At 45.4% G+C, this 27,837-nt stretch overlaps 1 protein-coding gene across 15 annotated transcripts in view; it reads right to left on the bottom strand.

Moving 5' to 3' along the window:
* The window catches only part of LOC105494335 (CAP-Gly domain containing linker protein 1), a 151,053-nt gene that overhangs the window by 85,410 nt on the left and 37,806 nt on the right, over positions 1 to 27,837 (bottom strand). For 14 of the 15 annotated variants that reach the window (XM_011762742.3, XM_011762751.3, XM_071070907.1 and 11 more), the window contains exons 2-7: positions 24,832 to 25,022; positions 21,182 to 21,753; positions 7,681 to 7,805; positions 5,443 to 5,665; positions 1,153 to 1,350; positions 496 to 599 (exon numbers count right to left, since the gene is read on the bottom strand). In XM_011762742.3, coding sequence (XP_011761044.2) covers positions 496 to 599; positions 1,153 to 1,350; positions 5,443 to 5,665; positions 7,681 to 7,805; positions 21,182 to 21,753; positions 24,832 to 24,916 — 1,307 coding nt within the window. In that variant the 5' untranslated portion in view covers positions 24,917 to 25,022. The remainder of the gene's footprint in view (positions 1 to 495; positions 600 to 1,152; positions 1,351 to 5,442; positions 5,666 to 7,680; positions 7,806 to 21,181; positions 21,754 to 24,831; positions 25,023 to 27,837) is intronic. The other variant, XM_071070908.1, reaches the window with a different exon arrangement.

The following is a 27,837-nucleotide window of genomic DNA, read 5'->3' as shown; positions in this document are numbered from 1 at the left end:
GAATCAAAGCAGATCCTCTTCACACAGTATGGCAGAGTTCACTTTCTGCTGGACATATAGTCATTCCTTTGGTCCTGAGGGTTGATACCAACATGATTATTAATAGGAAATTTTCTTCTAAAGTCATTTAAAATGAAAAGGCTGCTGGGCACGGTGGTTCACGCCTGTAATCCCAGCACTTTGGGAGGCCGAGGCGAATGGATTTCCTGAGCTCAGGAGTTAGAGACCAGCCTGGGCAACGTGGTGAAACTCCATCTCTACTAAAATACAAAAAATTAGAGACAGGTGTGGTGGCGTGTGCCTGTGGTCCCAGCTACTTGGGAGGCTGAGGCAGGAGAATCGCTTGAACCTGGGAGGCAGAGGTTGTAGTGAGCTGATATTGCACTGCTGCACTCCAGCCTGGGCGACAGAGCTAGATTCTGTCTCCAAAAAAAAAAAAAAAAAAAAAAGGGCAGGGGGAGGCTACAACTGCACCAGGAAACAGTCTGGGGTCACCTTTTCTCCTCTTCAAGCTGGTTAAGAAGCTCCACCTTCTCCCTGTCCGCAGCTTCCACCATGGTTCGCAGCTGGTCCATTTTGGCTTCCAATTCCAGGACATGCTGGGGAAGGCAAGAGTGTCAGTAAATGGACTATTTCTGACCAAGACACAGACCCAGAGATACTTCCCCAAAGAGCTGTGGGTCACCATGGTGAGTGGGCGTTACTCTAAAACCTTATGTTAAAATGCTTTCTCTATTTTAATAGGTTATTCTCCACAGCTTTCCTGGAAGATAGATGATGAAAAACCACACCGTTAAAGTGATAAAGAACAATGTTAAAACAACCCTCATCTTTTTTGAAGCTGAAACACATATTAAGAGTAATCCACAAACAGCAGCTATAATCACTGGTAAGGCCCTAGTAACTAAGCTGGCCTAACACCCGACACAAAGACCAGACACTGAGGTCGAATCAAGAACAAAACTTCATCTCTGTGATCATGGAAACTGGCACCCCAGGTGGTAGCTTTCAAACAAGCACAGCAAAGAAATGTACACCCGTTTCCAGTGCTCTCAAGACTAGCTCCTCGGTGCCAAGCACCGGGTATGCTTCTCGGCCTCCTCAGCAGCTTTAGAAACCATCACTATCTCCACAACAAGGTCCAGACTTCACCTGGTCATGTCCGTCCCGGGCCAGAGCTAGCTCCTGCTCTATCTCCCCCACGTGGCTCGTGGCCTTGGCCACCTCCGCCCTCTCCAGATCCCGTTCCGCCAGCAGCTGCTCAATGTGCTGCTGCTTCTCCTTCAGGGCCTCCTGGAGGGCAGTGGTACCGGAGATCTTCCTGGCGTAACGGGAGGAGGTTTCAGTCAACTGCAAAGGAAAGTTAGAGAAGTGAAGGGCGATGATGCTGTCAGAAAAGCGAGGGAGGCGTGATGCATGCATGGCGGGCATCTGCTCGGCAAAGCAAGGGCGCTGCTCCAGTTGGCAGGCTGGCCAGGATTAGGAAAGGCTTCAAAAACACAAGACAGCGTGTGCCTTCTGTCTATAAATCTCACAAAGAATACGTCAATGTAAAGAGATCGGCCATGTGCAGTGGTTCACGCCTGTAATCCCAGCACTTTGGGAGGCCAAGGTGGGTAGACCACTTGAGGCCAGGAGTTTGAGACCTGGTCAAGATGGTGTGACCCCATCTCTACTAAAAATACAAAAATTAGCTGGAGTGCAGTGGTGCGATCTCAGCTCACTGCAACCTCCACCTCCTGGGTTCAAGTGATTCTCCTGCCTCAGCCTCCCAAGTAGCTGGGATCACAGGCACGCACCACTACCACCCAGCTAATTTTTGTATTTTTAGTAGAGACGGGGTTTTGCCATGTTCGCTAGGCTGTTCTCGAACTCTGAAGTGCTAAGGTTACAGGTGCGAGCCACTGCACCAAAGGCCATCTGCTCAGCCACTGCTGGCTCCAGACCAATTCAGCCTTGACTTCATCTTCTGCAGTCAGAGCTGCAGCTGTCGCCTGAAAGCTCTTCTCTTCATCGGTCTCCCTAGGCCCTTGCTGCAAGATGTACAGGATGCAGACTTACAGCAAGGATCTTTCCTCAATTAATAACTCGGCAACTTGAGAACTACAAAAGAAGCCAAGCGAACCCAAATTGCCCTTTGCTGTTTCATTTAGTCAAAGTTCTTGAAATTACTTAAACATACTAGGAAGTAACTCCTGTTGTCTTTTTTAACCATTTGACCTTGACCTTCCAATTGCATTATATAGCTAAATTATACCTTCTCTTGCTAGTATTTCTTCCTGAATACATTAAATGTGTGGCTCCCAACCATGTGCAGAGATGCCCCAGGGTGCCTAGCAAACTCACCAGTGCACTGTAGGATGCTTTTAATTTTCAAGAGAAACACAGCGACATCTGCTGGACTCTATGGAAACTACTAGTTCAAGGCAATTCAGTCTCATCATTAGATTGTCCTACAGTCCTTTCAATAACATCACGTCTTTCAAAGCTGGGTTTTGGCTATTCCCATGACGGAAAAGAAAGTATGACGCAAAAATCAACATGCACAGGAAATGAGGTTCGCGATGAGAAATAAGATTCCAAGGCTCGACTAGATGTGTAGAGTCCAACAGCAGCATACACAGTAACACTAAGTCATTGTGGTTATTAATGAATGAATTGGCCAGGCGTGGTGGCTCATGCCTCATGCCTGTAATCCCAGCACTCTGGGAAGCAGAGGCAGGCAGATCACTTGAGGTCAGGTGTTCAAGACTGGCCTGGCCAATGCGGTGAAACCTCGTCTCTACTAAAAATACAAAAAGTAGCCGGGCATGGTGGCAGGCGCCTATAATCTCAGCTACTTGGGAGGCTGAGGCAGGAAAATCACTTGAACCCAAGAGACAGAGGTTGCAGTGAGCTGAGATCACGCCACTGCACTCCAGCCTGGGCAACAGTGAGACTCCGTCTCAAAGAAATAAAAAATAAAAATAAAAACAGAGAATGAATTAAATATTTTTTCAATTTTTGTTTTTCTAAAACAGAAATACATTTCTGAGCAAAATAATTGAAATGACACTTCCAATTCCTCTGTATCTTTGTCATACTATTTTACGGTGATTTTTGGATTAGAAACCATAAAGACACAACAATAAGCTGTCTCACAGGTACAGAAACTCATGTCTCTCGTCAATTTTCACTGCATGAGGTGAGCGAAGAGGTACGAGCACTGGTCCAAAAAGTAAGAGGAGAGATTGGTGGGAGCAGGGAGAGCTTGCTATTTCCCAAACAAATGGACACAATTACAAGGTAATAAAAATTACTCGGCCGGGCGCGGTGGCTCAAGCCTGTAATCCCAGCGCTTTGGGAGGCCGAGACGGGCGGATCACGAGGCCAGGAGATCGAGACCATCCTGGCTAACACGGTGAAACCCCGTCTCTATTAAGAAATACAAAAAACTAGCCGGGCGAGGTGGCGGGCGCCTGTAGTCCCAGCTACTCGGGAGGCTGAGGCCGGAGAATGGCGTAAACCCGGGAGGCGGAGCTTGCAGTGAGCTGAGATCCGGCCACTGCACTCCAGCCTGGGTGACAGAGCGAGACTCCGTCTCAAAAAAAAAAAAAAAAAAAAAAAAAAAAATTACTCAAGAAAGATTTTCTAATCCAGAATAGACCCTTCCATGGAACTGTTCCTAGAACAGCAAAGGAGGCAAGCTGTCCATATCAGAGTTTCCGACCCACATTAAACAAAGCTCTGTCTGAACACAGGGGTTTGGGGTTCTTCTCCATGTCATTGTTCTTGTCATGCTTTTCTCATAAAAGTAATTCCTCTGTCTCTTCATGTGCAAATGGAAACGCTCTGAGCAGTACTTATTCTATCTAACAAAGAGGAAGAAAGCCTAGATGGCTGGCAGAGGAGCACAGCCCCACGTAAAGATTTCAGCACCTGTCCCTTCTCTGCCCGACGACAATGGAAGAGCAGGCACCGTGAGATCCCGGGCTAACCACCTCCTCCCCATAGCACCACGCAACATCCTAGCTCCTGGCCTGTGGTTCCCCACCACCCAGAGGAGACCTGAACTCAGTCTGAGGAGAGTCTGATGCCGCCATTTCTAACTTAAACAGTATTTGCCCCACTTCTAGGAAATAAACTTATGGGCAGGGCTTTTGACCCTAATAACACCTTAATAAACAGAATGAGATGTTGCCTATTTTAATGCTAGTGATTCTATTTTTACTGCTCTAAACAGGAAAAAGAGGGAGAGAGGGAAAGGGACTGGGAGAAGATGGAAGAAGAGGGCTTTCCTACTATCCTCTTCTGGCTCCAAAAGTTCCCTTTAGTGTCCTCTGGCTCAAGTCAGGGACGCTTCACACACTAACTGCTTCCAGTAGGTTAGGTTGTATTAATATTAAAATCCTACGGACACACCTTTTCTCAAAACACTTCAGTTCCTAAAATTATTTGAAGTCAAAGAGAAAGACAGGCTGGGAGCGGTGGCTCACACCTGTAAATCCCAACACTTTGCAAGTCCAAGGCAGGAGGATCGCTTGAGCCTAAGAATTCGAGACCAGCCTGGGCAACAGAGTGAGTCCCTCTCTCTACAAAAAAAAAAAAAAAAAATTAAATTAACCAGGCGTGGTGGTGTGCATCGGTAGTCCCAGCTACTGGGGAGGCTGAGGCAGCAGGACGGCTTGAGCCTGGGACGTTGAGGCTGGGTGACAGAGTGAGACCCTGACTCAAAAGAAAAAAAAAGAGAGAGGGAGCAACAGATCTATGGACTTGAAGAAAAGGATCTCGCCAATGTTCCTATCATTTTGTCCTAAAATATTTTCATAGAAAATAATTTGACCCCTGTGTTAGACTAAGCAGTAGTTACACAGATTTACCATGAACACATGCATTTTTATTTTATTTTATTTTATTTTATTTTTTTTTTTTTTTTTGAGACGGAGTCTTGCTCTGTCACCCAGGCTGGAGTGCAGTGGCCGGATCTCAGCTCACTGCAAGCTCCGCCTCCCGGGTTTACGCCATTCTCCTGCCTCAGCCTCCCGAGTAGCTGGGACTACAGGCGCCCGCCACCGCGCCCGGCTAGTTTTTTTTTTTTTTTGTATTTTTAGTAGAGACGGGGTTTCACCGTGTTAGCCAGGATGGTCTCGATCTCCTGACCTCGTGATCCGCCCGCCTCGGCCTCCCAAAGTGCTGGGATTACAGGCTTGAGCCACCGCGCCCGGCCCACATGCATTTTTAAGCTTTTAAGAATATGAAAGGGACGATTAAAAGCACTTTCTGATTTCAAAAAATGCATTCTTGCTGGAGTTACCTTTTTCAAAACTTACTTGCAAGGACTTTCACAGCAAAAGCTGTGAGCAACATTCAGCACAAGGACAAGCAAAGCAGCAAAGCAGGGGCACTGACCACGGGCCTTAGTCATGCCTGGGAAGTGGAGGCAGGTAGAGAAAGGGGGCTTACTAGTCCTGTCCGACTGGGCCTGCTGCTCACAGAGGAGGCCACTGAGCTCATGGAGCTGAGAGAAGAGGCAGAAGGGCTGCGCTTCAGGCTGGCGGACGTGGTTGCCATCACTCGCCTCACTGCGTTGGCCTTGGCTTTGGCTGGTGTAGTGGAAGGGAAGCCAATCTTGGTAACTTTGTGGACAGGAGCAAACAAGCCGTATTTGGGTTGACACTGAAAATACCTTTAGAGAACAACAAGAACAGTAACAAAAAAAGACTTAATCACAAGAAATAATAACTATAACCAAAATGCTCTCCCAACTCCTAACTGAAGGCGGGATTCCTGGAAATTCGACCACTAAGCTGGGGTTATACACCAGCATGTAGCAGTCACGTGTATGTAGGCTGACTAACAGCTTCAGTGATGGTTTAGAACACACACTGGTGACGATATGATACACAAAGTCAGGTTTACTCACCTGTTGCTGAGATTCTACATAAAGGAAATAAATATTTCCACAACCTGATAAATGTACAGCAGAGGAGTTTAGCAATAGAGCAAGCCCATTTAATAAAACCGTGCCAAAGGGAAAGGAAATCAACAGGCACCTAACTTTGGCAGATCCATTAAAGTAAACATCAAGAGCTGTGCGTGGTGGCTCACGCCTGTAATCCCAGCACTTTGGGAGGCCGAGGTGGGCAGATCACGAGGTCAGAAGATCGAGACTATCCTGTCCAACACGGTGAAACCCAGACTCTACTAAAAATACAAAAATTAGCTGGGCGTGGTGGTGCGTGCCTGTAATCCCAGCTACTCAAGAGACTGAGGCAGGAACCTGAGAGTCACAGGTTGTGGTGAGCCCAGATTGCGCCACTGCACTCCAGCCTGACAACAGAGTGAGACTCTGTCTCAAAAAAAAAAAAAAAAAAAAAGATTCGTTGAAAATTTGTAATGTTTGTTTCAATAAAAATATGCAAAAAATAAAAAATAAAAAAGATAAAGTATTCTGCAAGTATAGCATTGAGAAGACCCAGAAAAAAGAAAACGGCATTGAAGAAAAAGAAAAAAAAAAGTAAACATGGAGAAATATTAACTAGTAATGTCTGTTTTCGGACTGACATGGGCAATGTCATGACTCTAAAGGATTACAATGCTTTAGTATTAAGAAAAGATGGCTTCGTAATCATTGCAGTTCCAAGAGATCTTTATCTCCATAAGTCATAATTACTGTATGTGGTAGATAAAGCCCTTTTCTCTATAATTAATTTGCTTATAACCAATTTGTCTATGTTTTATAAGTAAAATGTTAACTACCACATTTTACTAATCAAATGATTCACTAGTGTACTATATACTACTAATAATGCATCACAGACAACACCTGTGCCTTCAAAACATTTTGAAGAGAAGAGTGGAAATTCCTTCTGCATCTGTGTGCATTACTGTACTCCCATCCTGTGTCTGCCAGGCAAGAACGGGGTTATCCAGGCCGGACGCAGTGGCTCACACCTGTAATACCAGCACTTTGGGAGACCAAGGCAGGCGGATCACCTGTGCCCAGGAGCTTAAGACCAGCCTGGGCAACAGCCCATCTCTACTAAAAATACAAAATTTAGCCAGGCATGGTGGCGCACGCCTATAATCCCAGCTACTTGGGAGGCTGAGACAGGAGAATTGCTTGAACCCAGGAGGCGGAGGTTGCATGCAGTGAACCAACATGGCGCCACTGTACTCCAGCCCGGGCAAGAGAGGGAGGCCCTGTCTCAAAAAAAAAAAAAAAAAAAAAAACCAGAACGGGGTTATCCTTACAATGGAAGAAGTCCACTTGCTGGTCTGTTCTCCTGCCGCAGGATGGAATTCTCATCAAATATGAAGACACGTTTTGCAGTTCTTTTCCCTAACAAAGGTGACTACCTTCTACCCCCACCCACTCCCCAGATGCCCAGGTACTCTTTCAGAAGTCAACTCCTATTAAAAGGGACAGAAGCCAGACAGATAACACCGTATTTGCTTTCTATTTTGAAAAATAAACAGAATGCTTGTTGAGAATCTACTGTCATGTATTATTACGGAGACAGTCAGAAGAACAGCCCCAGTTTTAGTGTGGGGAAAACAAATCAGCGGATGGGTCTCAGGAAATAAAAGTGCCACTCTTCCAAACACACCTTTCCATGTTATGATACACACTTGGCGAGACTGGCTTGAGCATCGTCACGTACAAGAGTGACACAAGATGTTGCACAACGCCAAACCAACCTTGTTCCAGCAACAGCGCCATCGTTCTTCCCAAGCGGCTCGTCTAACTCCACACCACACCATTCCCCCTTGGCAAAGTCCGTCTCGCCAAGAAACCGGACTACACCAGCCTTAGTGCCACCAACCTGGAAGAAGAGAAGGTTAAAATCAAGAGATGAACGTTACTCTATAGCTTAATCATTTGTGGTTCCAACTAGTAACTAGGTACTACATTCCACCATTTCCACCAGCAACTTCTTTGCTTTAGCTTCTCTTTGACTCTAACAGTTCTCTTGAAGGAAGTCTGGCAAAGAAACTTACCTGACTTATATTACCAGAGTGATTTGATGCCTAATATGTTGTAATAATGAGATAGCCAATCTAATATGTAGATATTAAGGCTGTTCACCAAGTTCATTATTCCTTGTCTTAGAAAACACTTTATTTATTTATTTATTTATTTTGAGACAGGGTCTCACTCTGTCGTCCAGGCTAGAGTGCAGTGGCACGATCATGGCTCACTGCAACCTTGACCTCCCGGGCTCAGGGGATCTCCCCACCTCAGCCTCCTGGGTAGCTGAAACTACAGGTGCACACCACCAAACAGGCTAATTTTTTTTTTTTTTTTTTTTTTTTTTGTGAGCGACAAGGCTGTTTATTTCATAGTTCCAAACAGGCTAATTTTTTTGTATTTTTTGTGGAGACAGGGTTTCGCCATATTGCCCAGGCTGGTCTTGAACTCCTGGGCTCAAGTGATCTGCCTACCTCAGCTTCCCAAAGTGTTGGGATTACAGGCGTGAGCCACCACTCTTGGACCTTATTTTATTTTTCTAACAGAAATGCTTCTGCTTCAAAACAAACTTGTGGCTGGGCACAGTGGTTCGTGCCTGTAATCTCAGCACTTTGGGAGACCCAGGCAGGAGAACTGCTTGAGCCCAGGAGTTCGAGACCAGCCTGGACAACATAAGGAAGACCCTGTCTCTACAAACAATAAAAAAAATTAGCCGGGCACAGTGGTGTGCGCCTGTGGTTCCAGCTACTCAGGACGCTGAGGTGGGAGGACTGCTTGAGCCCAGGGGTTTGAGGCTGCAGTGAGCCGCAATTGTACCACTGCACTCCAGCCTGGGCGACGGAGTGAGACTCCACCTCAAAAAAATAAAAAAGTAAATAGGCCAGGCACGATGGCTCAAGCCTCCCAGCACTTTGGGAGGCCGAGGTGGGTGGATCACTTGAAGTCGGGAGTTTGAGAGCAGCCTGGCCAACATGGTAAAACCTTGTCTCGACTAAAACTACAAAAATCAGCTGGGTGTGGTGGCTCACGCCTATAGTCCCAGCTACTTGGGAGGCTGAGGCACAAGAATAACTTGAACCAGGGGCGGAGGTTGCAGTGAGCCAAGATCACATCACTGCACTCCAGCCTGGGCGACAGGGCAAGACTCTGTCTCAAAAAAAAAAAAAAAAAGGACTTCAAAAACTAATTGGCTCGGTGTGGAAGTTCATGCCTATAATCCCAGCACTTTGGGAGGCTGAGGTGGGAGGATCATCGGCGTCCCCAAGGCTGCAATGAGCCATGATCACACCACTGCACTACAGCCTGGGCAACAGAACAAGAAACTGTTTCAAAAAATAATAATAATTGACTCTTGCTATTTTCCACAGTGAGGCTCTCTGTTTCTTCACAACTATTAAAATTATCATTCCTAGGCTGGGTACAGTGGCTCAGGTCTGTAATCCCAACACTTTGGGAGGCCAAAGCAGGTGGATCACTTGAGGCCAGGAGTTTGAGACCAGCCTGACCAACATGGTGAAACTCCGTCTCTGCTAAAAATACAAAAATTAGCTGGATGTGGTAGCACACGCCTATAATCCCAGCTACTCAGGTGGCTGAGGCATGAGAATTGCCTGAACCTGGGAGGAAGAGGTTGCAGTGAGCGAAGACTGTGCCACTGTACTCCAGCCTGGGTGACACCGTGAGACTTTGTCTCAAAAAAAAAAAAAAAAAAAAGAGTACTAGTTCTAGACTTGACACATTTGATCTTTTAATAATTTCGTTAGTTAGTACCAATACACAAATCGTCACCTATATAAAATTGGCCTTACTGCAGTTGAGTCAAAAGAAAGTAAAGAAAGTTGGCCTGAATTTTCTCCTTCCTCCCACACCACACCATTCAGAGCAGCAGTCCAGCCAGCATCATGTGAGCACGACACAGCACATTGGTTAAAGATGATGTAGCCTCTTCAGATAATGTGTTAAATTCTTTGGGGGTGAGTTGAAGTTACTGTCATGACAATTGTTTTTCCAAGAGACATCTAACAGGCTATAGTCAGTAATTCTCCAAGCAAACTACAAGCTTCATTCAGATCAGCTTTGTAAAAAGTAATCACAAATAACAAATTAGCAACTATTTCTCTAAATGCAGAAGAAAAATCTGTATGTATCCTGAAAAAAAATCATGTCACAAAGTTTGTCTGAAATGAATGATTACTAGTTCCTAGAACAGAAAGGTTTTAATATTTTTTCTCCCACCAAACGTGGAACTCTTCACTCATATAACATAAAATGTATTTTTCATTTCCCTGTAAAAAATCAGTAATTATTCTATAGAGACAGAAAGTCACATGAAGTCCTAAAATCATCAAATGTTTTTCTACTTAATCATTCTACAATCAAAAAACATGTTTATGCATTTAAACAGGACTTTACAAAGTTAGGTTTTATTTCTCATGTGTTCCAGACAATGCAGAAAAGTCTAGTACATGCACGTACAGGAAACAGAAGCATTAAATAATGCATTGACAATAAATAGAAGCCACTATGATCAAATCATATCTAAGAAATCTATGTTCTAAGACAAATATCTAAGTGATTAAAGAAAAACATTTTTAATATTGAAACAAAAAACAAGGCCAGGTGCAGTGGTTCATGCCTGTAATCCCACCATTTTGGGAGGCCAAGGCAGGAGGATCATTTGAGGCCAGGAGTTTGAGACTGGCCTGGGCAACACAGTGAGACCCCATCTCTACAAAAATTTAAAAATTAGCCAGGCATGGTGGCATGAGCCTGTGATCCCAGCTACTCAGGCTGCAAGTGAGCTATGATCATGACACTGCACTCTAGCCTGAACAAGACAGTGAGACCCTGTCTCAAAAACAAACAAACAAAGAAACTAAAAGATAGATTCCCATGGCAAACACAAACAAATAATTCATTCTCTTTACTCTCAGAATGTTAGCATATAACTCCTAACACTGTGGTAAAAGTCACTATTAAAGACAGAATTAATTTAAACTAGAAACTCAAAAAAAAAAAAACCCTAGCTACTATTTTTATGCTTTAGCAAACCTCAGATTTTTAAGTTATCATTCATTTATTCAATATGTATTTCTTGAGTGTTTGGATCCTTGAAAAACAAAGATAAACAGAATACAGCGTTGGCCACTAAGGGAGATAGACAAGAATATTCAGACAAGAAATTCCTGTAAAAAGTGTGAAGTGCATCCAGAGGTTTCTACAAAATGCTGTGGGAACAGAAACAAATATCCTTCCTGTAAGCTCCTATGAAAAATAAAAACACTGATAAATTCCTGCTGGGTTAATGAGTGGGTCTACAAACAGGAAACAGAAACAATCCTCTCTGGACTCTCATCTCTTCATTATCCAGTTCTCAGCAAGCCATTTAATCTCACAGTGCCTGAGTGCATAAAGCTATAAAACGAGAGGGGTTGTTTCACAGGAATTTTGTAAGCAGTCTTATAAGGTGGCTTCTTATCTGCCATATTCCAAGATAAACGGCTTATTTTAAAAAGTAAACATGGGGGCTGGGCACAGTGACTCACACCTGTAATCCCAGCACTTTGGGAGGCCGAGGCGGGCAGATCACTTGAGGTCAGGAGTTTGAGACCAGCCTGGCCAACATGGTGAAACTCTCTCTCTACTAAAAATACAAAAATTAGTCAGGCGTGGTGGCAGGTGCCTGCAATCCCAGCTACTTGGGAGGCTGAGGCGGGAACATCATTTCGACCCCGGAGATGGAGGTCGCAGAGACCCAAGATCACACCACTGCATTTCAATTAAAAAAATAAAATAAAATAAATCAACATGGTTAGCTAGTATTTGCCAAATACAAATGTAGGCCTCACTTAAAACTTAATTGCCTGTGACATGAAAGAGCCAAAGCACTGGTACTTTTTTTTTTTTTTTTTTTTTTTGAGACGGAGTTTCGCTTTGTCATCCAGGCTGGAGTCAAGTGGCATGATCTCAGCTCACTGCAACCTCCGCCTCCCGGGTTCCAGAGAGTTTCCTGCCTCAGCCTCCCGAGCAGTTGGGATTACAGGCGCCCGCCACCACACTCAGCTAATATTTTTGTATTTTTAGTGGAGACGGGGTTTCACCATGTTGGCCAGGCTGGTCTCAAACTCTTGATCTCAACTGATTGCACCCACCTTGACCTCCCAAAATGCTAGGATCACAGACGTGAGCCACCAAGTCTGGCCACTTTTGATTACCTCAAGTAATATAATTCTCTCCAGTGAAGGGCCAGTTGACCTTCCAGCAGCTCCCCTACAGAGAAGGGTAAAATCTTCACTGGTTCTAAGTTGACCTCTGCATGTCATACTTTACTCTCCCCTTCATGGGTATAAAGTTACGACTGTATTCAAAACCCTCTGATTCTCTCCACACTATTTAATGAGCTCCTACTATGCGCCAGGCACTGTCCTAAGCGTTGTGGGTGTGACAGTGAATGAGACAGAAAGTTTCTGTGCTTTCACGGAGGTTAAATTCTGGTCAGGGAGAAATGGACAATAAACAAGTAAAAAAATGAAAGCCAATTTCAACTAGTGAAGAGTGCTATGAAAAAAATAAAACAGGGTAGTGTGATGCTGCTATAGAAGGTGTCTTTAGTTGGGGTAGCCAAGGAAGGGATGCCTGAGGAGGTAATATTTGAGCCACGACTTGAGTGACCAAGCGGCACCGGGGACAAAACATCCCAAGCAGCAGAAACAACAAATTCTGAAGTGGGAATGAGTCTGGGAGTTCAGAAACAGCAAAGGGGGCCGGGCACGGTGGCTCACGCCTGTCATTCCAGCACTTTGGGAGGCCAAGGCAGACAGATCATTTGAGGACAGGAATTTGAGACCAGACTGGGCAACATGGCGAAACCCTGTCTCTACTAAAAATACAAAACTCAGCCAGCTGTAGTGGCTCACACCTGTAGTACCAGCTACTCAGGAGGCTGAGGTGCGAGAATTGCTTGAGCCCTGTAAGCAGAGGGTGCAACGAGCCGAAATGGTGCCGCTGCACTCCAGCCTGCGCAACAGTGCAAAACCCGTCTCAAAAAAAAAAAAAGAAAGAAGAAGAAGAAAGAAAAGAAACAGCAAAGGGGCCAGTGTAGCTGAAGCAGAGTGAGAAATGGGGGTGAGAAGGGCAAGAGGTCGGGAAGGTGGGCAGGGTCCAGAGAACAAGGGGCACTGCAGGTCCAAGGAAGGAGTTTCGATTTTTATTTTAATGCCATGAGGAGCCCCGTTAGATCACGATGTGTTGGTCTTGGTTGGTGCCACATCTACAACGCCTGGAACAACTTCCGGTGCATAGCAGACGCTCAGGATATTTTCTGAATGAACTGCAGACTGTTAAAAACACTGCCTTTATAAAGCCATCATATTTTCTCTAGACTAAACAGTCCCAGTTACTTTGTTCCTTTTATGATATCATTTTGAGTCTCCCAATCTCTAACAGGTGACATTAAATAAATCCCCTTAAAAATAAATGTGACAAGAGCAAATGACATATAACAGATACCCTCTCGTAAGTCTAACTCTTCCTAGAACAAACAGGTAAACAAAAGATGCGTAATTATGAATAGACGCTTTGGCTAAAAGACGAAGAAGTGATACTTGACTTGCACTTTATGTCTCGGAACTACTTAATCTCCGCTTCTGAAAGACATCTGAGCTTCCACAGGATCCAGACCCCAAGAATATCAAGACACTGGAAAGGGTAGTGCATGCCTGTAGTCCCAGCTACATGGGAGGCTGGGACAAGAGAATTGCTTGAACCTGGGAGGCAGAGGTTGCAGTGAGCTGAGATCGTGCCACTGCACTCCAGCCTGGGCAACAGAGCAAGACTCTGTCTCCAAAAAAAAAAAAAAAAAAAAAATCACCTCTTCTAACCATGGGGGTAGATAAAATGCAGAATATTTACTCACCAGAAGCAGTCTTGTATATGGCACCCACTGACCAAAATACTAGCAAAGTTTGCTTTTTAAATCTACAAAAGATCATACACTACCAAGTGTCTGAGGCTCAAGATATTTTTGTGATTATGCTTAGAGAACTCACAGGGACAATCAAGTTGTTAAGTTAGGAGCTGGGATCCAGTAGTAAGACAACACTGGCGCTCAGGACTCAGGCCTGTGTGGTCAAACCTCCCTCTACCCAAGTCCCAAAGCAGTGGCATGCGCTCCTCAGCACAGAAAAGCTCCAAACTCCCAAGCCCCAACAGCCTACACAAAGTTCTCAAGGCTAGACAGATACCAAATTTGGCACCTTTGGGGTTAAGATGTTGGCTCAGGTTTACAAAAAGAAACCACTGCCCAATTACTGAGCACCACAGAAAACGCTCCAAACGTTGTGAAAATCAAAGCCAACGGTGCAGGCAGACTGGGCGCTACTAAAAAGATTTCAGGCAAGCGAACAGCATTGCCAAATTGACATTTTAATTGAACCTCTCTGTAATTGTGCAAAGAATAAAAGTGAGGAGAGACGAGGCAAGAGGCATGGACGGTGCCCCGCAAGTCCAGGTAAAGATGATGATGGTCTGACCCAAAGCAGTTAGGGCCACAGGACACAGGTGAGGAGGATGGACAGTGAGACCAGAGGCGTGGGATCGGACAGGCAGGTGGACGGTCTCCTGTGTTTCCAAGCCTCAAAAGGAAAACTCGGGAACCTTCTCATAACTGAAAGCAAGCAGCAGGAAGAGCACTGACAACAATGACCCGCTAAAACGCGACCGCACTGAGTCTGCTGTGCACAAACAGGAAAATGCTGCCGAACGCAGCTTCTCTGCAGCAGCATGAGGTGCTCTGTATTTCCCTCCTGGACGATCCTAAAAGGTTATACTGGGTGAAGTTCAGAACTTCTGGGAAACTGAAAAATGAAAAAAAAAACTTGGCCGGGCGCAGTGGCTCACGCCTGCAAACCCAACACTTTGGGAGGCCAAGGTGCGCGGATCACTTGAGGTCAGGAGTTTGAGACCAGACTGGCCAACATGGTGAAACCCCGTCTCTACGAAAAAAAAATACAGGCCAGGCGTGGTGGCTCACGCCTGTAATCCCAACACTTTGGGAGGCCGAGGCGGGCGGATCACCTGAGGTCAGGAGTTTGAGACCAGCCTGACCAACATGGAAAAACCCCGTCTCTACTAAAAATCCAAAATTAGCCAGGCATGGTGGCACATTCAGGTAATCCCAGCTACTCGGGAGGCTGAGACAGGAGAATCGCTTGAACCCGGGAGGGGGAGGTTGCAGTGAGATTGCACCATTGCACTCCAGCCTGGGCAACAAGAGTGAAACCTGGTCTAAAAAAAAAAAAAAAATTAGCTGGGTGTGGTGGTGGGTGCCTGTAATCTCAGCTATGATACTTGGGAAGCTGAGGCAGAAGAATCGCTTGAACTTATGGGGCAGAGGCTACAGTAAACTGAGATCATGCCACTGCACTCCAGCTGGGCAAAAGAGCAAGATTCCATCTTGATTTAAAAATTAAAAAAAAAAAAAAACTAAAATCAGAAAAAAAAAAAAAAATTCAAATCTGCAGCAAACCTCGTCGCAAAGGAATTAAGCCAAGTAAAATCCATTGTGTCAGAAAAGATCCCAAGATTCAGCCAAAAGGACTTTTAACTAAATGTGACTATCTGGAGTCTTTTCAATTGTGGACCATACAAAACAGCAAATCCTGCCACTAACTGCTCCATCAGCAATCAAGACAAATGGATTTCAGGTAAAGAACAACTTCCCCAGAGCACAAACCCCCATCCTAAAAGAGCCCAAGAATTCCCCAAGTAGGTAATGAAGAAACACTCAATGTAAATGCAAGGTCACAACCAGGCTCAGAGGTTTGAGGTTCTAAGTCACCAGTAAGAGGACGGAGAAAAATAGAAGAAATCAAATTATTAGGTGCAGCGTATACTGCTCGGGTGATGGGTGCACCAAAATCTCACAAATCACCACTAAAGAACTTACTAATGTTAGCAAACACCACATGTTCCCCAATAATCTACGGTAACAAAAACAAATTTAATTACCCTGCTTGCTGCAGAAGCGGGTGCTTCTGTCTTTTCGATTATTTTGGCCGGGCGCGGTGGCTCAAGCCTGTAATCCCAGCACTTTGGGAGGCCGAGACGGGCGGATCACGAGGTCAGGAGATCGAGACCATCCTGGCTAACACCGTGAAACCCCGTCTCTACTAAAAAATACAAAAAACTAGCCGGGCGTGGTGGCGGGCGCCTGTAGTCCCAGCTACTCGGGAGGCTGAGGCAGGAGAATGGCGTGAACCCGGGAGGCGGAGCTTGCAGTGAGCCGAGATCCGGCCACTGCACTCCAGCCTGGGGCACAGAGCGAGACTCCGTCTCAAAAAAAAAAAAAAAAAAAAAAGTTAACAAGGGCCAGGCACAGTGGCTCACGCCTGTAATCCCAGCACTCTGGGAGGCAGAGGTGGGTGGACTGCCTGAACTCAGGAGTTCACGACTAGCCTGGGCAACATGGCAAAACCCCATCTCTACTAAAAATACAAAGAATTAGCTGGGCGTGGTGGCGCACGTTTGTAGTCCCAGCCACTCTGGAGGCTGAGGCACGAGAATCGCTTGAACCCAGGAGGCGGAGGTTGCAGTGAGCCAAGATTGCACCACTGCACTCCAGCCTGGGGGGACAGAGTGAGACTCTGTCTTAAAAAAAAAAATTAATATGATAAATGAATTTTAAAAAAGAGCTTTAACAACCTTAATAAGGTGAAAAAAAGCACCAGTAAGACTAAAAAAAAAACTTACCAGGAAGGACATATTTGTGTACTGTTTGTGGAAACAAAAATAAAGGCTTTTTGTTTTGCAATTTGGCAATATCTATTAACAATTTTAAATTATTTATACCCCTTGACTCGAATTTCATTTCTAGGGGAAAAAAAATGAAAAAAATTTCATTTCTAGATTGCACCTAAATGTGTATGATTAAATTAGGTATAGTACATCAAAATAGTATAATACCAAACAGCAGCTTATTGTTTTAAATTAAGACCTGTATTTCCTTCCATACGAATGCCCCAAATCCACAGTCTACAATCTACAAAAGCATATTATTAAAATTGGTCTATATATAAGACCCCACTATGTGTGCATTTTAATTCTACAAATTATAGACAACGTTCAGCAAATGAAGACAGACACCAAAAAGCACATACTGGATAAATTATAGTTATTTAAGGTTCAAACACAAGCAAAACAAATCTGGTAAATTTTTTTTTAATTCTCAGGAAGATATTTTTCCCCCTTCACAGTATCAAAGACCTGTATAAGAAGTCTTAGGCCGGGCGCGGTGGCTCAAGCCTGTAATCCCAGCACTTTGGGAGGCCGAGGCGGGCGGATCACAAGGTCAGGAGATCGAGACCACAGTGAAACCCCGTCTCTACTAAAAATACAAAAAATTAGCCGGGCGCGGTGGCGGGCGCCTGTAGTCCTAGCTACTCAGGAGGCTGAGGCAGGAGAATGGCGTGAACCCAGGAGGCGGAGCTTGCAGTGAGCCGAGATCGCGCCACTGCACTCCAGCCTGGGCAACAGCGTGAGACTCCGTCTCAAAAAAAAAAAAAAAAGAAGTCTTGAGCTCGTGCCTGTAATCCCAGCAGTTTGGGAGGCCAAGGAGGGCGGATCACAAGGTCAGGAGCTCGAGACCAGCCTGGCCAATATGGTGAAACCCCGTTTCTATTAAAAATAAAAAAATTAGGCCGGGCATGGTGGCTCACGCTTGTAATCCCAGCACTTTGGGAGGCCGAGGCAGGCAGATCACGAGGTCAGAACATCACAACTATCCTGGCTAACATGGGTGAAACCCCATCTCTACTAAAAATACAAAAAAAAAAAAAAAATTAGCAGCCGGGTGCGGTGGCTCACACCTCTAATCCCAGCACTTTGGGAGGCCAAGGCAGGCAGATCACTATGTCAGAAGATCGAGACCATCCTGGCTAACACGGTGAAACCCCGTCTCTACTAAAAATACAAAAAAAAAAAAAAGTAGCGGCCAGGCACAGTGGCTCACGCCTGTAATCCTAGCGCTTTGGGAGGCCAAGGTGAGTGGATCACGAGGTCAGGGGTTCAAGATCAGCCTGACCAACACGGTGAAACCCCGTCTCTACTAAAAATACAAAAATCAGCTGGGCGTGGTGGCGGGCGCCTGTAATTCCAGCTACTCAGGAGGCTGAGGCAGGAGAATTGCTTGAACCCAGGAGGCGGAGGCTGTAGTGAGCCGAGATCATACTACTACACTCCAGCCTGGGCGACAGAGCCAGACTCCATCTCAAAAAAAAAAAAAAAACATTAGCCAGGCGTGGTGGCAGGCACCTGTAGTCCCAGCTACTCAGGAGGCTGAGGCAGGAGAATGGCACGAACCCAGGAGGTGGAGCTTGCAGTGAGCTGAGAACACGCCACTGCACTCCAGCCTGGGGGACAGAGTGAGACTCCGCCTCAAAAAAATATACAAAAATTAGCTGGGTGTGGTGGCACATGCCTGTAGCCCCAGCTACTCGGGAGGCTGAAGCAGAAGAATAGCTTGAACCCGGGAGGCGGAGATTGCAATGAGCTGAGATCGCACCACTGCACTCCAGCCTGGGAGACAGAGTGAGACTCTTGTCTCCAAAAATAAAAAATAGAAAATAAAGGAAGTGTTGAGAACAAGAAGATTCTTAGTGTAAGGGCCCTGGGGAGTAGCTCATAGAAAGATAAAGCTTGTCAGTTCAAATATAAAGAGCTGACAAGTCACCTCCTCATGTATGGTCATGAGCTAAAAATTCAGCACAGAACATGCAGTCCAAGGCATGGAGACAACCATGTTGAAACAGAACAGCTAGGCGTCAAACTGTCCAAGAACCTGACATCACATCCTAGAAATATCAAATATAGTCGAAATGCAGCACTTTAGCCTTGCTTATAGAGGTTAGGAAACTAAGTTGTTAAATATCTCACTGAGGTCCCAAAGGCAAAGCAGGGACTCAGCTTGTCTTCTTAGCACTATGCTACTCTGCTCCTCTTTAAAAAAAAAAAAAAAATCACTAAATTCAGAGGTTCTAGAATGTAGGGTACGTAGACCTTATACCTTGCATTTCCGCTTATTAGTCAAACAGTAGCTACTGTACATTTCTTTCCTCTTCCTAAATCTAAACCTCATCATTTGAAAGGCCCGGAAATTCTTTTTTTTTTTTTCCCTTTGAGACAGAGTCTCACTCTGTTGCCCAGGCTAGAGTGCAGTGGCGCAATCTCAGCTTACTGTAACCTCCTCCTCCTGGGTTCAAGCAATTCTCCTGCCTCAGCTTCCCAAGTAGCTGGGATTACAGGTGTGCGCCACTGCACTCAACTAGTTTTTGTATTTTTAGTAGAAACGGGGTTTCACCATGTTGACCAGGCTAGTCTTGAACTCCTGACCCTAGGTGATACACCTGCCTCAGCCTCCAAAACTGCTGGTATTATAGGCATGAGCCACTGCACCTGGCCTTGGCCCAGAAATTCTTAAGTAACATCCTCTGATGCCTTGAGTTTTCCAAGCCATTTAAGGTAGCAGAATCTTACAGACACCCACATAATTTCACTAAACCAAAAATTAAAAATCAGAAGGGGCAAAAAATCTGATTTTTATAAACATACCTAAGTTCACTCCTGAGCTTATTTTGTCAATAAAGTTACTTTTTTTTGTTTTGAAACAGGGTCTTGCTGGAGTGCCATGATGTAATCATAGTTCCCTGCAGCTTCCATCTCCCAGGCTCAGCCTCCTGAGTAGCTGAGACTATAGGCATGTGATACCATGTTTGGCTTATTTTATTTTTATTTTATATGGAGTCTTGCTTTGTTGCCCAGCCTGGAGTGTAGTGATGCGATCTTGGCTCACTGCAACTTCCACCTCCTGGGTTTAAGTCATTCTCCTGCCTAAGCCCCCCGAATAGCTTGGATTACAGGTGCCTGCCACCATGCCTGACTAATTTTTGTATTTTTAGTAGAGACGGGGTGTCGCCATGTTGGCCGGGCTGGTCTTGAACTCCTGACCTCAAGTGATCCACCCGCTCAGCCTCCCAAAGTACTGGGACTATAGGAGTGAGTCACCCCGCCCAGTCAATTTTTTTATTTTTTATAGAGACGGGGTCTCACTTTGTTGCCCAGGTTCAAGTGATCCTCCCACCTTGGCCTCCCAAAATGCTGGGATTACAGGCGTGAGCCACCGTACCTGGCCACTGTTACCTTAATATTTACAAGTTCCTTGTTAGTATAGTGGTGAGTGTTTCTGCCTGTCATGTGGAGACTGGAGTTCGAGTCCCCAACAGGCAGCCATATAATATTAAGAAAATAAATTTTTGTTTTTTTTGAGACAGAGTCTTGCTCTGTCTCCCAGACTGGAGTGCAGTGGCGCAATCTTGGCTCACTGCAAGCTCCGCCTCCGGGGTTCAGGCCATTCTCCTGCCTCAGTCTCCCGAGTAGCTGGGACTACAGGCGCCTGCTACCATGCCCGGCTAATTTTTTGTGTTTTTAGTAGAGACGGGGTTTCACTGCGTTAGCCAGGATGGTCTTGATCGCCTGACTTCATGATCTGCCCGCCTCGGCGTCCCAAAGTGCTGGGATTACAGGCGTGAGCCACCGCGCCCGGCCAAGAAAATTTTTAATAACAAAAGTAAATATTTACAAATTACAAACTCAATATTCTTTTAGCTAAACCGCTAGATACAACTAGAATAGATCACTGCAAACCTATGCTCTTTCTAGACACAAACGACATGCCAGTTTCTAATTTGTTGCATAGTTACCCATAAACTGAACTGATTAATTTCTCTATAAAGGAGGGGTCGTCCCTCCAGAACAGACACTGAGCCAAGAAGTATCCCATGTGTGTATTTCCGGCTTTTTTTTTTTTTTTTTTTTTTTGAGACAGAGTCTCACTCTTTCGCCTAGGCTGGAGGGTAGTGGCACAATCTTGGCTCACTGCAACCTCCGCCTCCCGGGTTACAGCAATTCTCTGCCTCAGCCTCCTGAATAGCTGGGATTACAGGCGCCCACCACCAATCCCAGCTAATTTTTTTGTATTTTTAGTAGAGACGGGGTTTCACCATCTTGGCCAGGCTGGTCTTGAACTCCGGACCTTGTGATCCACCCGCCTAAGCCTCCCAAAGTGCTGGGATTACAGGCGTGAGCCACCGCGCCCAGCCCTGATGTGTGTATTTCAACCACTCCCTGGTGTTTACATCTCAGTTCAACAAAATGACCTCAGAATGTTTCTCTACTCACCAATACTCTGTCTCCAATTTTGAGCTCTCTTTCTCCTTTCTTGATTGAGCCAGCCTCTGAAAGGTTGGAGATAGATTCGCTGGCAGTTTTTGTAAGGTTGCTGATCGGAGGCGTAGCTGAAGGTTCCTTGGCTGCTGGCTGTGATGGTTTCTGGGGAATGTTTGAGGGGGTGGCTGGGGAGGAAGACACCATGCTGGCTGTAGAAGTGGACAGCGGTGAAGTAGCTCGGGAGGCAGGCGTCATCTGCAGGCCATTAGCTTCATCTTCTGCTTGCACCTTCCTTGTTAACTTTGAAGGTCGGGTAAATATGCCCTTTAAAGGCTCACATTGGAAATAGCGAACTCCTGCCACCGAACCGTCGTTCTTGCCTATGGGTTCATCTAAAACAATTCCAGCCCACTGGCCTGGTGCAAACTGAGTTTCTCCAAGAAACTGGATAAATCCAGGCTTATTTCCATTCACCCAAACTCGCTCCCCAACTCGAAAGTCATCCACAAATTCCTCCTGAGTCTCAGATGATGGAGTGCTGGATGCTTTTTCACTGGATATTGTTTTTTCTACTGGAGCTACAACTGAAAACAAAACATCAGAAGAGATTCGATTTAATATTCAAGCAGACAACCTCTAACTTCAAGAAAAACTGGAGAAAGCCAACAGCCCGCAGGAGTAGTCTACAACTCTTAGAAAGGTTGTTTTGTTTGTTTGTTTTGTCTTGTTGTTTTTAGACAGTCTCACTGTCTCCCAGGCAGAAGTGCAGTGGCGCGATCTCAGCTCACTGCAAGCTCCGCCTCCCGGGTCCTCGCCATTCTTCTGCCTCAGCCTCCCAAGTAGCCGGACTACAGGCACCCGCCACCACGCCTGACTAATTTTTTGTATTTTTAGTAGAGGTGGGGTTTCACCATGTTAGCCAGGATGGTCTCAATCTCCTGACCTCATGATCCGCCCGCCTCAGCCTCCCAAAGTGCTGGGATTACAGATGTGCACCACCATACCTGGCTAATTTTTGTATTTTTCATAGAGACGGGATCTCACCATGTTGGCCAGGCTGGTTTCAAACTCCTGACCTCAAGTGAACCTCCCACCTCAGCCTCCCAAAGTGTTGGGATTACAGGCATGAGCCACTGTGCTTCACAAAAGTGTTTTTGTTTGTTTTGTGTTGTTTTGTTTTAAACAAGGAAGCCAAGAATAACTGATCCTTCACTACGATCATCAATGCTGCTAAACTCAGCAAACTGGTAGTTGAGGTTTATTCCTTTACTTGCAATTAAGATGAGAAAAAGTCAAAGCAAGAAAAAAATAAAATCAGTCCTTTTTCCAGGCCTATATTCATAATTGGTCTGATTTCATTATTTGCTACACCCACCACCCTGAACATCATGAGCAAATACGCATTCAGATTCACTAAATACCACTACTCCACAATTGAGTAGTCAATTCAAGCTGACAAAAACTAGGACACAAAAACCAGGCACGGTGACTCACACCTGTAATCCCAGTTCTTTGAGAGGCTGAGGTGGGCAGATCATTTGAGGTCTGGAGTTTGAGACCAGCACAGTCAACATGATGAAACCCTATACCTGCTAAAAAAAAAAAAAAAATACAGGGCTGGGCGCAGTGGCTCACATCTGTAATCCCAGCACTTTGGGAGGCCGAGGTAGGCAGATCACCTGAGATCAGGAGTTTGAGACCAGCCTGACCAATATGGAGAAACCCCATCTCTACTAAAAATACAAACTTAGCTGGGCGTGGTGGAGTGCACTTGGAGTCCCAGCTACTCAGGAGGCTGAAGCAGGAGAATTGCTTGCACCTGGGAGGCAAAGGTTGCAGTGAGCCGAAATCACGTCACTGCACTCTAGCCTGGGCAACAAGAGCAAAACTCTGTCTCAAAAAAAAAAAAAAAAATTAGCTGGGCATGGTGGTGGGCACCATTAATCCTAGCTATTCGGGAGGCTGAGGCAGGAGAATCACTTGAACCTGGGAGGCAGAGGTTGCAGTGAGCCGAGATTGAGCCACTGCCTTCCAGCCTTGATGACAAAACAATACAGCATCTCAAAAACAAAAACAAAAACAAAAACCAGGCCGGGCGTGGTGGCTCACGCCTGTAATCCCAGCACTTTGGGAGGCAAAGGCAGGCAGATAACCTGAGGTCAGGAGTTCAAGACCAGCCTGGGCGAAACCCCGTCTCTACTAAAAATACAAAATTTAGCTGGGCATGGTGGAGCACATCTGTAGTCCCAGCTACTTGGGACGCTGAGAGCCATGATAGTACCAATGCCCTCCCGCCTGGGCGACAGAGTGAGACCCTGTCTCAAAAACAAAGAAAGAAACAAACAAAAAAACCTACAAAAATTCATTAAGCTCTCCACAAAAAAAATTTTATTTATTTCAATTAAAAATTATTTCAGGCCAGGCATGGTGGCTCACACCTAGAATCCAGCACTTTGGGTGGCTGACACCTAGAATCCAGCACTTTGGGTGGCTGAGGCAGGCAGATGAACTCCTGACCTCAAGTTAAGACCAGTCTGGCCAACATGGTGAAAACCCATCTGTACTAAAAATACAAAAATTAGCTGGGTATGGTGGCGTGTGTCTGTAATCCCAACTACTAGGAAGGCTGAGGCAGGAGAATCGCTTGAACCCCAGAGGTGGAGGTTGCAGTGAGCCGAGATCGTACCACTGCACTCCAGCCTAGGCGACAAAAACTCCATCTCAAAAAAAAAACAAAAAACCCGCAGGGCACGGTGGCACATGTCTGTATTCCAAGCAATTTGGGAGGCCAAGGCAGGCAGATCACAAGGTCAGGAATTCAAGGCCAGCCTGGCCAATATGGTGAAACCCCGTCTCCACTAATAATACAAAACTTAGCTCGGTGTGGTGGCGCATGCCTGTAGTCCCAGCGACTCTGGAGGCAGAGGCAGAAGAATCGCTGGAACCCAGGAGGTGGAGGATGCAGTGAGCCAAGACTGTGCTACTGCACTCCAGCCTGGGGAACAGAGCAAGACTCCATCTAAAAAAAAAAAAAAAAAAAAAAAAAAAAAAGGCAAAGCGCAGTGGCTCAAGCCTGTAATCTCAGCACTTTGGGAGGCCAAGGTAGGCGGATCACGAGGTCAGGAGTTCGAGACCAGCCTGGCCAATGTGGTGAAACCCCATCTCTACTAATAATACAAAAATCAGCCGGACGTGGTAGCGCATGCCTATAGTCCCAGCTACTTGGGAGGCTGGGGCAGGAGAATCACTTGAACCCAGGAGGCAGAGGTTGCAGTGAGCCAAGATTATGCCACTGCATGCCAGCCTGATTGACAGAGCGAGACTCTGTCTCAAAAGCCATTAAAAAAAAAAAAAAAAAAAAAAAAAAAGGCCGGGCGTGGTGGCACATGCCTGTAATCTCAGCTACTCAGGAGGCTGAGGCAGGAGAATCACTTGAACCCAGTAGGTGGAGGTTGCGGTGAGCCAAGATCGGGCCATTGCACTCCAGCCTGGGCAACAAGAGTGAAACTCTGTCTCAAAAAAATAATAATAATAATAAAAAACCTTTCAAATATTTTCAAGAATATGAACGTATATAAAATAATGTTTTAAAATTAAAAATCAAATTGAAGTCTGCATATAAGATAATTCATTTGTCATAAAGGAAAAGTGTAAAGTATTACCAGCCGTAGGTGTCTTCAGAGCTGTGCTTCCAGGCTTCAGGATCTTGGTGGGGGCCTTAAGCCCGCTTGGTTTTAGCATACTCATTTTCTTTGTATGTCAGAGCTGCTTCTCCTTTGCTTGTTGCCACTATCTTTCCCCAACCATCGATACAACTGTGGCTTCTACAGTGAAGTCAGTCTCTGGATTAAATCTGAAAAGAGAAATAAATAGAAAGATTTTATAATCTATAGGAGAAAGTAGGAACAACATGTAGCTTTCACAGACTAAAACTTTCCTTTTATTTGACAATAATCCATCTCCAGGCTGAACCTAGGAACCTAGAAGACTCTGGTTATTAAAAACATGAAAATGCTGCTGAAATGGACTTAAAGGCAATTTACTATCCTCAAGACAAGCAGTTAGCCGGGTGCCATGACCCACTCCTCACACCTGTAATCCCAGCACTTTGGGAGGCTAAGGTAGGAGGATTGTTTGAGGCCAGGAGTTCGAGACCAGCCTGACCAATATAGCAAGACCCTGTCTCTACAAAAACAAAAATAAAAATAAATTAGCCAGCAGGCTGAGGGGGAAGGATTTCATGAGCCCAGGAGTTTGAGGCTGCAGTAAGCCATGATCACACCACTGTACTCCAGCCTGGGCGACAGAGCAAGACCCTGACTCAAAACAAACAAACAAAAAACACAAAAACAAAAACAAGCAGTTGAGACAAACGAAGTATTTGCTTTGCTTTATATACCTAATGTTCTCAGCTGAGTACAGCTCCTAAAACCCACACAATCCCTAAAAGAGGGTTCAGAAAAATCTACACCAAACAATGGGGGGAGGAAAAGGAAGCTTTCAGTTTTTCACTTTCATTTCTATATTGCTTACGTTTCACTACAACAAGTCTGTATTAGCTATATTTTTTAAATCCACAGAATTATGCAATTTACAATATAAAACTATATATATGTTAAACTACAGGAAGATTAAAACTATGTAAGAAAAAGCCCTATCTGGGAAGTGATGAGGGAAAATTACCTTGGTTCTATCTAGAAAAATGCAATATACTGCTGGTTTACTCAAGACCAGATATGAATCTATGACTTTTGGGCTAAGGTAAAATAGTATCCTGTCATCTTCTCTTTACCTCCATAGAAAGTGAGTTGAAGACGACCTTGGGGTTTTGGAATATAGGGAAATATTTTCAGATATAATACCTAAAAACAGAACAATTCAAAGAGAAAAATGCTGCCATTTAATGACTCTCTGTCAAATGACGGTGTTCTGCATTTTTCTCTGCGAGCAGAGCTTGGATGATGAAGCACAGACCTCACATTCTCATCTTGTCTCCCTCACAGCCAACACCAGCCACTGGCAAAGAATCTGGCCAGTGATGACACAGGCACCTGCAGCCCACTGCAGTGGACAGAACAGTGCCCTCCCCCAAAGACATGTCCCCCTATCAACTGTGAATGTGACCTTATTTGGAAAAAGCATCTTTGCAGATATAATTAAGAATCTTGAGATAAGATCATCCTGGATTCCCTTGGTAGGCCCAAAACCCAATGAAAAGTGTCCCTATAAAAAGAAGTGACCAGGCGTAGTGGCTCACGCCTGTAATCCCAACACTGTGGGAAGCCAAGGTGGAAGGATCACTTGAGGTCAGGAGTCCAAGGCCAGCCTGGTGAACGTGGTGAAACCTCATCTCTCCTAAAAATACAAAAATTATGGCTGGGTGCGGCGGCTCACGCCTGTAATCCCAGCACTTTGAGAGGCCGAGGCAGGCGGATCACCTGAGGTCAGGAATTCCAGACCAGTCTGACCAACATGGTGAAACCCCGTCTCTACTAAAAATAAAAAATTGCTTGAACCCGGGAGGCGGAGGTTACGGTGAGCCCAGATTGTGCCATTGCACTCCCACCTGGGCAACAAGAGCGAAACTCTATCTCAATTATATATATGTGTGTGTGTGTGTGTATATATATACACACACACACACACACACACACACACAAATTAGGCAGGCGTGGTGGCGCGTGCCTCCTGTAGTCCCAGTTACTTGGAAGGCTGAGGCACAAGAATCCCTTGATCCCAGAAGGTGATGGTTGTAGTGAACCAAGATTGCACCACTACACTCCAGCCTGGGCAACTGAGCGAGACACCATCTCGAAAAAAAAAAAAAAAAAAAAAAGAAGATGAGAACACATAGAAAGAAGGCCATGTGAAAACAGAGGCAGAGGTTGGGCATGGTGGTACAAGCCTGTAATTCCAGGTACTCAGGTGGCAGGAGAATTGGTTGAACCCAGAAGGCAGAGGCTGCAGTGAGCCGAGATCGCACACTGCACTCCAGCCTAAGTGACAGAGCAAGACTATCTCTCAATAAATAAATAAATAAATAAATAGTGTGGTTTGGGAGAAGAATCTGAGGGACAGAGTAAGAACTGACATTTGCCTGGGCGACAGAGTGAGGCTGTCTCAATAAATAAATAAATAAGTGTGATTTGGGAGAAGATTCTCAAGGATAGAGTAAGAACTGGCATTTACCTGAAGACAGAAGTCACTATCCTGACTATGAATATAAAAGTCCCAGGCTCCCCACCGCCATTACCACCATCACCACCGCCATCCGTGATGAGGGAAAGAGAGATCCGGGTGGGAGTCCCTATGCTAAGGCTGTAGCTCTGATTCAGAGTCAGGTTTGAAACCACCTGCTTTACTGTCAGACTCTCACCACACAGCTTGCAAGATTCAAGCAGAGTTATTTGTTCCTGCTGCTGCCTCAGACAGATAGAAGGGATTGGCCAAGTCTCCTCTAGATTCAGCCAACGAAGGCCATGTCTATGTCCGTAAAATTTGAGAAGGATGCGGACAGGTTAAATGTAGAAATTCTCTGGGGCCTTCCCTACTCTTCACCCTGGACCAACATCATAGAGTGACAAGGGCCAGGGAGAACTGACAGAGAACAGATGGAGCAGGCACTGTGGTCCTGGAAAACCTTTTATGGTGACAAAATGAAAGAACAA

This window comes from Macaca nemestrina, chromosome 10, assembly GCF_043159975.1.
Source record: "Macaca nemestrina isolate mMacNem1 chromosome 10, mMacNem.hap1, whole genome shotgun sequence".
Classification (NCBI taxonomy): Eukaryota; Metazoa; Chordata; class Mammalia; order Primates; family Cercopithecidae; genus Macaca; species Macaca nemestrina.
This window is presented reverse-complemented; position numbering and strand designations above follow the sequence as displayed.